Genomic DNA, 15,000 nt, shown 5'->3' with positions numbered 1-15,000 from the left:
TGTATTTAATGTTTTAACTCTGTGACCTCCCCCCCCCTTTCGTCTTCAGCCTAATGGTAGCTCCCAGGGAAAGGTCCACAACCCTTTCCTGCCGACACCCATGCTGCCTCCCCCTCCACCTCCCCCGATGGCCCGTCCCGTCCCACTGCCTGTCGACGCCAAGCCACCCTCCACCTCCTCCACCGAGGGGGAGGCAACTCACCCACCTCGCCCAGTGAGTGCACACACACACACACACACACACACACACACACACACACACACACTGTACAAATCTTTATTCTTAACTTTTATTTCACATCCAGCTGCATAAATCCTGTAGATTAGAACATATATTTGGAGCATGTTTCCCTGGAGGCCAATACGCCTCCACAACAAAAGAAAAAAGATTATATAAATCTTTAAATTATTAATCAAATATCTGAAGAATTCTTCATCGTCTGTGTGAAGTGAATCTTATCATGTTTGGATTAAATTTAACTTCAGGGTTCAGAGAAACATTTTTGTCATTTGGCAAAAACAGACTCAGTTGATGCCAAAATATTTAATCCTACTAACACTCATCATCAACACATGGAGATATATATAGTTATACATTTATATATTTATATTTAATATCATCATCACTCTGACCCAGATCTTCTCAATAGTTCTTAAACCTTTATAGAACTTTGTCATCAGTCCGTTCTGTGAACAGTGATGAACATAAAGTTTGTGTTTGTTTCGACGGATTAAGACTCAAAGTTTCCTTTTGTTTCCAGTGTTTTTGCTGATGAAACCGACTGTGATGACAACACAAATAATCTGTGTGTGTGTGTGTGTGTGTGTCTGTGTGTGTGTGTGTGTTGTGCAGCCTACTCCACCCCCACTACATCTCCAGCCCAGCGGTTCGTCAGCGTTGGACCCAGAGACCCCGGCTTTAATATCCCTCAGCAGCCACAGGTGACACACACACAACCATACTCCCACACCCCTCCCACACCTTTCTGTCCAGATGGGACAGAAACCCCCCCCTCCCCCAGTATAGTATTTATTTCATATATAAGTTTGCGGTCGCTTGCTTTAAATTCTGTGAGATTTGTGAGATATAGAAATGAAGAAGCTCTTTAATCTCCTCTGTTCTTCATGTGAACAGAGATGATCCTGTTATCTCTTATTTAAACACAAACATGTCGCACCATCACATCATCTGGTACCTGAAGCTTCACTGTTTCAAACATCAGCCTCATTCACCTCCAGCTGTGGCTCTGAGGCTCTGAGGCAGCTCAACAGACCTGGCAGCCAATCAGAGAGCTGCATTGTTTGTGGCCTTGGTGTGAATCCTGGTAAACAAAGACGGGAAGAGAAAAGACAGTTAACATTTACCACAGAGCAGGTGGTCAGTGAATGCAACATCTAGAGTGTGTGTGTGTGTGTGTGTGTGTGTGTGTGTGTGTGTGTGTGTCCAGGTCAGGGTCTGTTTGCCAGCTGATTTATGAAGAGTGTATCGATTGTGCAGCCTTGACTTCACTCATCACACACGACAGTGAAGTGGGAGTTCTCTTGTTGACAATCGAGACATGTTAGATTGCTTTAGTGTGTTTGTGTGCGCGCGTGTGTGTGGTTGTGTGTGTGGTGGTCCGCAGTGAACGAGGCTGTCGATTTATTGATTGTGTCATACACTTATGCACACACACACACACACACACACACACTCATGCACACACACTCCTGGAGACTTGAGCCAGGTGTTTGAAATCACTGCCAGAAACAGACTCTTATTTATTCTTCTTCTGTCTCTTTGTGTCTCTGTGTCTCTGTGTCTCTGTGTCTTTGTGTCTCTGTGTCTTTGTGTCTCTGTGTCTTTGTGTCTCTGTGTCTCTGTGTCTTTGTGTCTCTGTGTCTTTGTGTCTCTGTGTCTTTGTGTCTCTGTGTCTCTGTGTCTGTGTCTTTGTGTCTCTGTGTCTTTGTGTCTCTGTCTCTTTGTGTCTCTGTGTCTCTGGGACACTGTTGACGTCTCTTTCTTATGAAAGTTGAGATTTCACTGAAGCCACAGAAACAGTGAGGATGAGATGAGGAACTTTTCAGGAACTGTAAATGTGGACATTTTGTTGTGGGGACATAATTCAAGTATTTAAAACAGACATTGAGAGTAAATGTCCTCACAAGTATAACATTATAAAAGTGTTAATGTACAGTAAATGTGAAGCATTAGACAGACAGGGGGCGCCATGCTGCGACCTCAGAGGACGACACCCACACACACACAAAATCAACATATTAACACACACACACAGAGACATGGACAAAAGTCACCATGGGCGGTCGACATCAGGCTTGTGTTAGAGAGCGAGAGCCATGGAACAGTACAGTAAACACTCCCTCCTCTCATCGCCATGGTTACCAACTGGTCAGTCTGTGCATTCCCGTGTGTTGGGGGGGGGGCAGATGGCACTGGCTTTGTGTGAGAGTGGGCATCGTGCCCACAGGGGTCAGTGTGGTGGTTACTGTGGGCGACGGTGGCGGTTGCCCATAGAAACGAAGATGGACAGAGGGAGTGGGCATCGTGTTGTGCCAACCAACACACACACACACACACACACACACACACACACACACACACACAGGCATTATACTCACTACTATACAACAAGCAGCCATGACCTGATCAGTATGTGTGTAACTGGGGAAGTCATCATCTGTCTCCATGTCCCATTTGCACATAACCTTCAAGGTGAAGTTCACACACACGCATAGTAAAACACCACACCCACTGTGTGTGTGTGTGTGTGTGTGAAGTGCTGACTCAGGACGAGACAGGTCTGGGTGAGAGACATCGGGAGAGAGAGAGAGAGAGAGAGAGAGAGAGAGAGAGAGAGAGAGAGAGAGAGAGAGAGAGAGAGAGAGAGAGAGAGAGAGAGAGAGAGAGAGAGAGAGAGAGAGAGAGAGAGAGAGAGAGAGAGGGAGAGACAGAGACAGAGACAGAGAGAGAGAGACAGAGAGAGAGAGAGAGAGAGAGAGAGAGAGAGAGAGAGAGAGAGAGAGAGAGACAGAGAGACAGAGACAGAGAGAGAGGAGAGAGAGAGAGAGAGAGAGAGAGAGACAGAGAGAGAGAGGAAAGAGAGAGAGAGAGGAAGAGAGAGAGATATTACAGTGGTGGAGGCTGATTTAAAATAAACTCATCAGATTAAATCAGATTCTGTTAAATATAATTAATATAAAGCCGATAGTTTCCTTCCCTTTGTTCTGTACATGAGACGGAGCAGGTTCAGTTTTCTAAACGTTGAATTTAATATATATTATATAAATTATAATGAAAAAGTGAAATAAAAGTTTTCTTACCTGTAAATTTAAACCCAGATACAGATGTGACTGACTCATATCGTCAGATTCTTTAGAGACTGATAAATAAATCGAGACAAAACCAAACAGGATGAAGATTCACCGGCTGAATATTTCACAATATTCTGACATTTTAAAAGACCAGTGTCACATCTGAAGTATCTGTATCTCTAATTTCAGTCGGTGTATAAAATATCTCTTGGCTGAGATAGAAAAGTTTGTCCATAAAAGTAAAATGTGACGGAAACAGAATCAATCATGACGAACATGAATCATGTGACACATCACATCTGTGTAGAACGATAAAGAATCAAAGTTCTTTAAATAAAACAGGAAACAACATAAATATCATATTTCCATCATGTTTTCTACCTTGAAGCTTTAACTGCTGCTCTTTTAATGATGTTGTTGGTTTTAATCGCAGACGACTGGAGAATTAACTCCACCATCTGTTTGACTCCTTATGAATCACATCAGGACCAGAATGTCTTTCCTTCATTTCTCCTGCTCCTAAATTTATTAAAGTTCAAATCTGGAGAAAAACTCAAATCTCCGTCTCTCTTCTTCTCTTCGTCTGTGTGACGAGTATCTTCAGTGTGAATCACAGCTGTCAGCATCAGCCCAGTGTGTGGTAACATTACTCCACACACACACACACACACACACACACACACACACACACACACACACACACACACACACACACACTCTCTCTCTCTCTGCCGGGCCTGAGTGAGTTTCATCTTCTCTGAGTCTTCTCAGGACAGAGGGAGGAGCTGCAGTGCAGCGAGCGAGCGAGCGGGCGAGACACATAGAGATACACGGGGGAAGAGGGAGGGAGCGAGGGAGTGAGGGAGAAAAGTCCCACCGTCAGCAAGTTGTATTGATTAAAAACTAACCTTCCAGTCTTCTCCTCTATCACCACACACACACACACACACACACACACACACACACACACACACACACAGAGCAATAGAATTACAACGAGTCAGGAACAACTCAGGTCTGAGTGCAGAAACCCTGCAACACACACACACACACACACACACACACACACACACACACACAGGAAGATAAACTATTTACCTTCATGTGTTTCATTTAAAAAACAAATGTAATATTTTAAAAGTGTGTAAGTGTGTCTTCACTTCAAATCAATATCTGTGTGTGTGTGTGTGTTTGTCAAGAAGTGCGGAGCAGGACGGGAGGAGAGTAAAGAAAGAAAAGAAGAAGGGAGTGGTGGGGAGGTCTGCATGGGGGGTTGGTGTAGGGGGGGTGATGCGGTTGCCTTGGCGATGGTAGTCACGTCCTGGGCCGTCTGGTTGTCCCTAGCAACGAGACATGATGTAAGGCGGGGATGAACTTGAACTCGGCAGGGCAGCGAGGAAGAGGAGGAAGAGCAGGGAGAGATTCATGAAACGTGAACGATGCACCTTTGTCGATCGATACGGGCCAATCAGAGATGGATTACACACACACACGCACACACACAGACACACACACACACACACACACACACACACACACACACACACAGGCTGGTTATATTGTGCACAAAGTGTCATAAACTCCAAACTGAAGAAACATGGTGCAGTGTTTGAGCTCCGTCCACAGACGGATCATGTAATCAGACATCTGGAGTGCTGTTAGTGCCCCCTGCAGGCCGCACTCATCTCAACATGATGACTTGAGTCCACACCTGAAGTTTCTCCTCAGGAGGAACTAGAGAAAAGTTTTATAGAAACTGTTCTGCACCTCTGAAGAAGATAAATATCCACAACACATCTGGTTTATTTCTTCTTTGTCCAAATAACAAGTGCTGTGAAATGCTGAAGGACATTTTATGTCCTGCATTAATCCTGGTTTGGGATTTTTCAGTATTTAAATTCAGGTGGAAAAACCTGGTTTAATACCTGGAATTTATTGATTTCTCTGTGATTAGAGGTTAATTTCTGTGGATCTGATCAAATTTCTCTTGAAATGAATTCATGTCCCATCCCACAAACTAAAGATTCTCTAACTGTTCTCAAAGTGTCTTTAAGTCGTAACCACAGACTGGAGATAAAGATGAAGTCTCCACCTCCTCTAGAAATGATGCTCAAATATCTGGTACACGAACGCAGTCAGTCTGTGGTATAAAGGTCCGGGCAACACTGTCAATCATAACCCCCCCCACCATTATGTGATCAAATAACTAATAAAAACCAAACTGATCGGAAACACTTGAACAAACATCAGTGGGATAAGAACTGAAACGACAGAAACATCTTTACAAACCTTTATCTACTTTGATCTGTTTATTTTGCTCCATGTCCCATCTGCTAACATGGAGGAGGGTTTATGATCTATACTGCAGCCAGCCACCAGGGGGCGATGAAGGTGCTCAGGAGCCGTTATGGCGTCCATCTGTGTTTACAGTCTGACCTGATGTGTGTGGTTAACGTGTCGCATGTTGTCTCCGTCTCCTCAGTGGTACCTGGGATAAGGACCTCAGAGGCCCCTCCTCCCTGCACTCACCTGTACGACAAGCCGCTGCAGACTCCTCCTCCTCGACCTTTGACGCCAGCTGCAACAGAGAGACCCATCTTGCCCCGCCCCTACATCCCTCCTCTGCACCTGACTCCGCCCCCACCAGCGCCATATAGAGACTCACAGCATCTGCATGGCTACAGCGGATCAAACGCACCCCCACCCTGGTGTGAAACACCCGCCCTGTAAATGTTGATGTCCATATATAGTGCCAGACCCCCCACCACACACACCACCAGACTGGGCAGAAAAACCAGTCGAGGGAATGAGCCTTTAAAATCCCACAAGACTGAATCCCAGCTTCTCTCCTGGAGGGGCGACGCCCTCTCCCATCATCCTCTGCGCTGTGGTCATCCAGTGGACTGCAGCGGTACTACGCCCTCCCCGCACCCATCGTCCCACCCCCGCGTCCCATTGGTTCCCGATGGTTTGGGGCTGGTTTGGTTGGTGGGACGGGACGGGATGTTTACGCTGGGGGGAGGGGAGGTTTTGGCTGACACCCCTCCCCTCACCTGAGCCCTCACACGCCTCCTGGCATGGACTCCGCCTCCCACCTGACCCCCCCCCCCCGGATGGTGGTAGGTCGGGGAGGGAGGAGGTCGACCAGGCTCTTTTCCAAGGACACGGACCGGTGCTTAATGGAAAGGCCCGACCTGACGGGGAGGTGGTGCGGGCGCCAACAGAGGCCCCGCCCTTTTCCCAGTCATAACATAAACTAGACGTGGGGGGTGGGGGGGTGATGGGGGGTTTTAAACGTGGATTTGTTGATGTGAAGTGTTGCGACCAGACGCTGGTGGATCTGAGCTCGTTCATCTGGGAGACTTTGGCTTCATGGCTCATTGATTTTTCTCTCATTTCAGCTGGTCCCCTCCTCCTCCTCCTCCTCCTCCTCCTCCTCCTCCTCCTCCTCTATCCATCCACCGTCTGGTGAAGCATGTTCAGGGTGAAACTCTGGTGACGCAGGCAGACAGGAGAGAGACCAGTGACTTTACCAGTGGAATATTGATCATGAGGAAAGTGCAATTTTGTTGGCTAGCTGTTGGATAGTTAAATATCTTTGTAAGATAGCTCGTTGAAAACAGTTGTTGAAAAGTATATATAAATATATATTTTTCTTCCTAGTCCGCTCACACCTCTGGGACTCTAAAATGTTGGGGTACAAAAGACGACGACGCAGCATTGAACTAGAAATCACAGCCCTGTGAGAAATAAGCTGTTTTCACTTTTACTTTCATTATTTGTGGTTTGTTCTCGTTGAAAAGCTGTTAGCTCGTAGAACAAGATTCCCTTTGAAGATCGGAACTTTAAACAATCATTTTCCACTAAACTTTTCATTTTGTTTAAGAAAAGAAAAAAAAGCGATTAACTTGTTTTAATGAGCGAATTGTTTTTCTTTAAAAAAAAGAATTTGAATCTCTCATGAGGAGAGTGAATTTAGAAGTAATCACATTTTCTCCCGTTTCTGTTGGCGAGATAATCTTTAACGGGTGTGGCCTGGTGACAGGCTGCCCGTGATGGGCGGGGTCTCCTAGAGCTCCTGTCCAATCAAAAGCACTAATTCCTGCAGTTTGCCAGTGGCCCACGAGTGTGTAATCAGGGGGTGTGGTTTAGACGCAGCAGAGGGTCACTCTCTGGAAGTTTTCGTCCACAAACAACAGCCGAGCGCTTCACATGCAACTTAGCATTTTATTAACTTCAGTTTTCTTTTTCCTTTCCTATACTATATATAAAATATATATATATACACACACATGCACACACTCAAACACCAACGACCATCCTGCGTCGAACAAAAGTGAATTTAAGTGAAAAAGTTACAGAAAAAGAAAAAAAAAAATCTGCATGTTTTAGTGTTAGTGACACATTTTTCCATAGATGATGTAGTTAGTGCGATAAAGACACTATATTGTAAACCCGACATCAGGCACCTGCCAGCAGTCGTCTTTACTCCGGCCCCTGACGCTGTCTGGGCCCCGTCACGGCCTTTTTCTATCGCTCCTCACAAACAACCAGCTCTCTTTGCTTCTCAGCTTCTCTCCATTCGTTTCTCCTTCCTCTCCCGTCTCTGCTCTTCACTTCCACAACTTCCTCTTTCATCCGTACGAAATCTACTTGTTCCGAATCGATGTGCCTTGAGCTTCGGTCCTGAAGGGGGGGGGGGCGACAGATCCGACCATTCTACTTTCGACTTTCTACTCGCTGGTCAACTCTCAGTGTTCTGAGGTCTCAGGCCTGCTTCCTGTCTGGAAACCACCTCCAGATCTGAAACACGCAGACACTCAGTGAAACGAGCTGCAGATCGGAGGTTATTTAACGTCAACAGTAAAGTGACGACGATAATTTCCTCGGTGGCGTAGTTTAAGGACGTAGCTTTGTCAGCTCAGTTTAGCATTTTAAAAAGTTTGACTCCAGTTAGATGAGTCCAGTTCGAATGCTTTGATTCAGATTAGATCATGTTTGCGTGCTAACTGATCAGATTAGCTGTTAGCTCAGTTTATTATAGGATCTTTGATAAGTTAGCTATCAGCTAAACCAGTTAGCAGTTAGCTAGCAGCTGAGATTAGTGGTTTAACCCCTCAAGTGAAAACTGTTTATACAGTTAAATAGTTCAAACAGTTTGAATGACATTAGTCAACTGTTAGTTATTAGTTAACAGTTTGATTTGGTCTTTGATGATTTATAGTTTGTGACTTCGTCCACTTCCTGCTCGTTTCACTGAATTCATGACGTCGATGGAGCAGACGCAGCTTTAAACTGTTCAGATCAGTTAATCCTGTTTACACCTCCTCCCTCCTCTTCATCCTCTTCATCCTGTCCAGCTCACACCTCCTCCTTCCTCTTCATCGTGTCGTCCTCACACCTCCTCCTTCCTCTTCATCCTCTTCATCGTGTCATCCTCACACCTCCTCCTTCCTCTTCATCCTCTTCATCCTGTCATCCTCACACCTCCTCTTCATCCTGTCATCCTCACACCTCCTCTTCATCCTGTCGTCCTCACACCTCCTCCCTCCTCTTCATCCTGTCGTCCTCACACCTCCTCCCTCCTCTTCATCCTGTCCTCCTCACACCTCCTCCCTCCTCTTCATCCTGTCCTCCTCACACCTCCTCCCTCCTCTTCATCCTGTCCTCCTCACACCTCCTCCTCCTCTTCATCCTGTCCTCCTTGTAGTGGAGGAGTTTGATGATTCTTACGTCTGACCTATGAACAGCGGAACCTTTTCTTTTGGAATCTTCCTCTTTTCATGTTTAGTTCATTCTTCTACTTTTGTTCCCACGTCTAACGGGGACATAAAATATGCAAAACCTGCTTGAACTCACTTAGACTAATTTGTCTTATACTGTTTATTTACTCTGGTTTTTCTTTCTCTATATTTTCACCCAAAGTCAGAAGCATGTGACCGGCGTCGTGCTCCGTGCTCGGTCCCTAAAAATGGTGAAACCAGCTCCGCAGCAACGCTCCAGCCAAGCTGAGCCGCTGTTGCTCGGGATGGGTTCCTTCCTTCTTTCCTTCCTTCCTTCCTTCTTTCTTTCTTTCTTTCCTTCTTTCCTTCCTTCCTTCCTTCCTTCCTGTTTATGATAATCTACCAGGCCGCCACAACACCACATTCGAATCTCTTTCCTAAAGGTTTTTATTTGATTTCTCTGGTCACAAGCCTTAAACAAGTCCAACTTCTTCTCCATCGCACACTAATCAGTTCTTGTAAACACGTAGGATTGGAGCCGCGCCCGCTCTGCTCTGCAGAGGTTTCAGTGACTCCGTCCGTCTGTCAGATCCAACGGACAGCGACGTGAGGCCGTGGGCTGTGATGGTGAAGTAGTTCCACTTGTGTGGGTTGTGTGTTTCCTCTTAGTGTGTTTGTTTTGTCTCTGTTCTTGACCCTTTAGCCACGAGTTGGGCATTACTTCCTTAATTATCTGCACTAAATATGAAATAAATGAATATAGTGAAAAAGTATGTGATTTAAAAAATACAGCTTCCAGGGCTTAAAAAGAGCGAAGGGAATAAAAAAAATTGCACGGACATTTTTTTAAAGTGTCACAAAAACCTTGTGAAACAGCCTAGCATCTAATCAGCGACTTTGGGCTGTTTGTGTAAGATAACGACAAAATTGCACCCTTTTTAAAGAAAGAAAAAATGAAAAAGAATATAAAAGCAATAGTTTGGGCAGTGTGTTGTTTTGTTCTTGTGTTGTGTGTGTAATTTAGTTCTGGTACAGCAGCGGAGAGACGCAGGGAAGAGTTAGCTCTTAACGGACGGAGGGCAGAGCGGCACGGCCACTCGGCCTGAGAGACGTGTTTGTATGTTGTATAGTTTTATTAATTACACTGATTTTAAAGCTGCCCTATTTTATAATGCAGGACTTTTGTAACATTGATTAAATGAGGAAAAACTAGTGTTGTGAATTTTCTGATTGTTTGTATCGAGGCCACATTACTAGAACTGGTTTGGTTTGTTTTCTGGAAACTGGATTTAAGTTGAAAACTTTCCTGTTTCCTTATTTTCTTGATTTTTCTTTATGTGCTTTCCTTTTTGTATGTATTTAAGGACATTTCCTCTTTGATGGTAAAGCATATTCCTGTACTTGAAAAGTACGGCGCTGTGGTGATGAGACCATTGTAAATGGATGTTACAGTATGCTCTATGTTTGAAGGTTATTGTTGATCAGTGCTGATGAAGCTAAATCTTGGTCATTCTGAGGAAACTGGTAAAGCGAGAAGCGAGTGTTTTTTATGCATTTTAAAGATTTAGTTTTAGGCAGGAGACGATGACATAGCCAGCCAAACGATGCCCCTACTATAAATGCATCTAGGCATCTTTTTTTGTGTTCACCATTCCATGCAGGAAAATAAACAGCTTGATTATGCAACATGATTCTTTTTCTTTTCCATCTGTTTCTTTCTTCACGAGCCCACGAGATCACCTCCTCCTCACCCAGCCCCCCCGAGGTCCATCCACACTTCACTGCTGCTCATCACTGCATCACATGCATGGAGCAGAGAATCAGCCGAGTCGACGGGATGGACGACGGTTCACGCGCGATACGAGTTTCTGCTCATTTCTGACGTTAGCGTCCGGTTTTCACTCTTCATCGTTTTACTGTGAAAAACTCACGACCTCAACAATCAATGCAAACGCTGCAGTTTCAGCTGCGACGTGAACTTAAAGCCATGACCGCGTCTGTGTGTGACGACCACAGTCTCACCTCAGGTCTTAGTTTCATTTTATTGTGACTCGGAGTTTCACTACGATTTCTCCTCCATGTTGATTCACAGCTTCAGTTTCAAAGTTCACTCTTTTACAGACTTTACCAAAAATAATCTCAACTTCAGCCAGTTATTGATTTCGGATTGTTTCTGTTCCCGTGGTCGAGGATGAACTTTGAACTGTGAACGAAGCTGCACCGATGAGAACTGAAACACTTCGAATCCTGATCAATATAAATGTCTCACAAAGAGTCGATCACCAGGAAGCTGATTGGTTGATTCAAAAATTAAAAACAACCAATTAAACATTATACTTGAAATCTGTACAAATCAAAGAGACAGAACATGAAAGTGTCAGAAAAATGGTCGACAGCCTGTTTAACACCTCGCATGCCGGGCCAGTAGGTGGCGATAGAGTCAAACACCAGAGAAGAACATCTGAGATTATTCTCCTATGATGTGAGTCACTTCAAAAACAAAAGTAGATCCTCATTTCGTTCACGTGTCAGTGACGTGGTGCAGCGATGCTAAATGTAGCTGCTATCTGGAAATCAGACCGACCCGAGCTAACGTAGAGAAACCGGTGGACGCCGTTGTTGTTGTTGTTGTTGTTGTTGTTGTCTGACACGTGTGAAGTAAACTGTGACGTCATTGTTTCACAAACGCTTCATTCTAACAGGAACACACCGATTTTAAAATTCTGCACTTTGGAAGGTTTTTGTAAAAATCTTTTTAGAGACTTTGTCCACATCAGTGTGGACGGGACGTTTGTCTCCATCTTCACAAACTCAAAGATCTTTGTTTTAAATTCAACTGAAGATTTTATGGAGCTGAAGTCCCAAAAGGTTTTTTTACCCGGTTAAATTAGACGAGTTCATATTTTATGGATTCAGGGAACCAACTTTTGTGCAAAAGAATCCAGTGAAAACAGAATAACTTGTGCAGAGAAGTTTCACAGAACAATCTTTCATTATGACTTCAGGAGCTGAGCAGAATCAAATATTTGGAAAGTGTGTCCAAATATTTTCATCTCAGTTGAGAGAAGTTTCATTTTCTGGTTGTTTCTGTGGTTTGAAGACTGAGAACATTTAGGTGTAAATATTGAAATTTAAAACTTAACTAATGAACCAATGATGAGAAATGAGCAGAAACTCAGATCCCACAGGAGCTGAGTCCTGAGAGGGAAGCTGTGACTCCCGGGTGTCTGATGCCGGTGGAGGAGGCGGACGCTTGTTCTCGTCCTCCTCCAAACACTCGAGTCAAAGCGGAGAGAGAAACAGCTCAACCAACAATCGCCACATTACCACACACCAGCAGACGTTTTCTGATTCCTCCTGAATCTTCTCCCCAAAAAACTGATCTGAAAAACTCGAGCGAGAGACAGAGACTAAGAACCCGAGAGGAGAAACGCTTGTATTCGCTTCCCCCCCCCTCCTCCCCCGCAGACAGATGATTTGGGGATTTTGACTTTGACAAATTCTGCCGCTCCATCAGGAAACAGGGTTGAATGAAGGCTACGTTCTTTACGTTAATGCTTTCGTCGTCCTCACGTTCGTCCAAATTCTCCTGGGCAGAAATCCCCCCTCCCCCCACCTCCCCCACCTCCACCTGAGCTCCACATCCTTCGGACCTCGCTGTGCGAGTCTGTGTTGAGGAGGAAACAATCGAGTTTGAGCGGCTTGACGTGACGAGGGGCAGAATTCTTCAGGGTTAGACCAGGGTATTTTTAATCCACCCAAGATTCTCTCATCACTTTCCAGACCCGAGTATGTGAATCACAGCGACGCTGAGGCGACGACGCTCGAACAACAATCGTGCAAAGAGAGAGAGAGAGAGAGAGAGAGAGAGAGACAGAGAGAGAGAGAGAGAGAGAGAGAGAGAGAGAGAGAGAGAGAGAGAGAGAGAGAGAGAGAGAGAGAGAGAGAGAGAGAGAGAGAGAGAGAGAGAGAGAGCTTCAGTGACACCTGATTCGCTCTAAACTGACGTGAAGTGAAATCAATGCCGTTTCTCTCATCGTTTCCAAATCGGAGTCGAGAGCAGAAGGAAGACGTGACCGTGTCGGAGTGCGTGTCAGGGAAATGAGTACAAACGGCGTCACTTGAGAGAGATGTGATTGGCCGAAGAGGCAGGTGACACTGAAGCTTCTCTCCGGCTGTAACCAATCACAGCGTGAAGATGTTTAATTATCCGACTGCGAAACCATCACACGGTGCTAAGTGTCGGTGACGGAGCTGCAACCTGTGACGATGTGAACTCACTATCATGCTTCGTGACGGCCAATCACAGCGTAGCAGTCTAATCTGCATGAGAACTATGCACTGACTAAAAACAGACACGTGCACGTGGCGCGGGCTCACGTGCGTGCGCCTGCCCACGTGGACTCTGGTATCTACTTTGTGAAAAATCTCAGCCTCTGCCTTCTTTCACGGTCGATCCTTCCGTCTCCAGATCCCAGCTTCGACCGACGAGTTACACGAAAAACCTGAAAAAGAAATGAAAAATAAAAAACCAGCATATTACACGATATATTGAAAAAGATCAAATGTAGTGCCTGTGAAAACCTGTATTATGATGCTCTTCTGAAAACTGAATAACTGTTTGTAACATTTCTGAACACCAGTAGCCTTTGCTGTCTGTCAGGCTCCTCTGATTATAGCTAATGTACAATAATCATAATATAACTGCATGCTCCCATAATCGCCTAGTAACTGTTACCAAGACAACCAGTGAGAAAAAACTACAAAGACCAGATTCTTCTGTTTTGGTTTCTTTTTCTTTCCTGTCCCTCGAACTGTCCTTCATCCTTCACCCTTCATCCCTCATCATCCTCACCTGTGACTCTTGTCATTGGTCAGACGGGTGTGCCACCATGATGACCGCCCTGGGCCATCAGCTGCAGCCTCGCTGGGTTTTACTCCGACAACCTCCAGCTAAACTTTAACCATCAAGCAAACACTCGGCTGGTCTGGCCTCCCCCTCCCTCCCCGGTCCATTGACCAGCAGATCGCTGCTCTGGGTGACTCCTCCTCCTCCTCCTCCTCCTCCTACCCGCCCCGGGCAGTTTCCTGCAGGAGACTGAATCAATGGCTTCGGCCTTTTTTCTGCAGCGCTCAGCACTATCCAGCTCCTCATCGAGCCGCCCCCCCCGGCAGCACTTCAAACGAGGATGAGAAAAGAGACGGAGGTCTCCAGCACCTGGGAGACACCCCCTGCATCCCCCTCCTCCCCCTCAGTCCCAGGCCGGCCGGGTCGAGTGGCTCGCCTCGCTCACCTCCAGTGGCTCCGGACTTTTCCACTGTCGATGCAGCTCGGCTCTTTGAAACTAAACGGACTCTTTGACTCGTGAATCTGAGAAAACTTTGACAAACTTTGTTGATGAGCAGGTTTTTTTCTTTTGAAAGGACAATGTTGCTGCTGCAGCTTCGTGGGTTCTCTCGGGTTCTGGAGCTCATGACACACGTACCATTTAATGTTTTACTTTGAAGACTCCAGGACGGATACTTGTACTTTTAAGAATTTCAGCGTTGCGTGTCGCACAAAAGTTTTGTTGTTTTTTAAACTTTTAAATAAATAAAAACGAGTGGATGGAAAATAACTTAAATTCAAAACTATAAAACACGACAGTTTGCACTTCAAACATCCGGCATCGTCCTTTAGTGGAAACAAAATGATTTTCAATGGTCAAGTTGTCATCAAACTGAACCAGAGATTTTTCTGATGTTCTGAATATTTGAGCCAATAAAGATAATCAATCAAGTTCATCAGCATTTCCTGTTGCCTTCCCCCCCCGGTCCTCTGGAGGCGACGCTGAGCCATCCCACGACAATCCAGAAGAAGGAGGAGAGCGTTATCTTTGTCCCGAGCGACAGCGGTGGGCTGCGACCCGGAGCGGTCTGAGTCCCACATTCACGTCATCATGTCGTCATTGTCCCATCATCCCCT

At 45.5% G+C, this 15,000-nt stretch overlaps 1 protein-coding gene across 6 annotated transcripts in view; it reads left to right on the top strand.

Annotated features, from left to right (window-relative positions):
* nfia (nuclear factor I/A) overlaps positions 1-6,761 on the top strand; it is a 133,367-nt gene extending 126,606 nt beyond the window's left edge. For all 6 annotated transcript variants that reach the window (XM_047343165.1, XM_047343168.1, XM_047343167.1 and 3 more), the window contains 3 exons: positions 50-214; positions 854-942; positions 5,795-6,761. In XM_047343165.1, the coding sequence (XP_047199121.1) occupies positions 50-214; positions 854-942; positions 5,795-5,969 (429 nt within the window). In that variant the 3' untranslated portion in view covers positions 5,970-6,761. The remainder of the gene's footprint in view (positions 1-49; positions 215-853; positions 943-5,794) is intronic.
* Positions 6,762-15,000: the final 8,239 nt, after the last annotated feature.

This window comes from Hippoglossus stenolepis, chromosome 14, assembly GCF_022539355.2.
Source record: "Hippoglossus stenolepis isolate QCI-W04-F060 chromosome 14, HSTE1.2, whole genome shotgun sequence".
In the NCBI taxonomy this organism is placed as follows: Eukaryota; Metazoa; Chordata; class Actinopteri; order Pleuronectiformes; family Pleuronectidae; genus Hippoglossus; species Hippoglossus stenolepis.
Note: the sequence above shows the minus strand (reverse complement) of the source record. Positions and strands in the feature narration are given on the sequence as shown.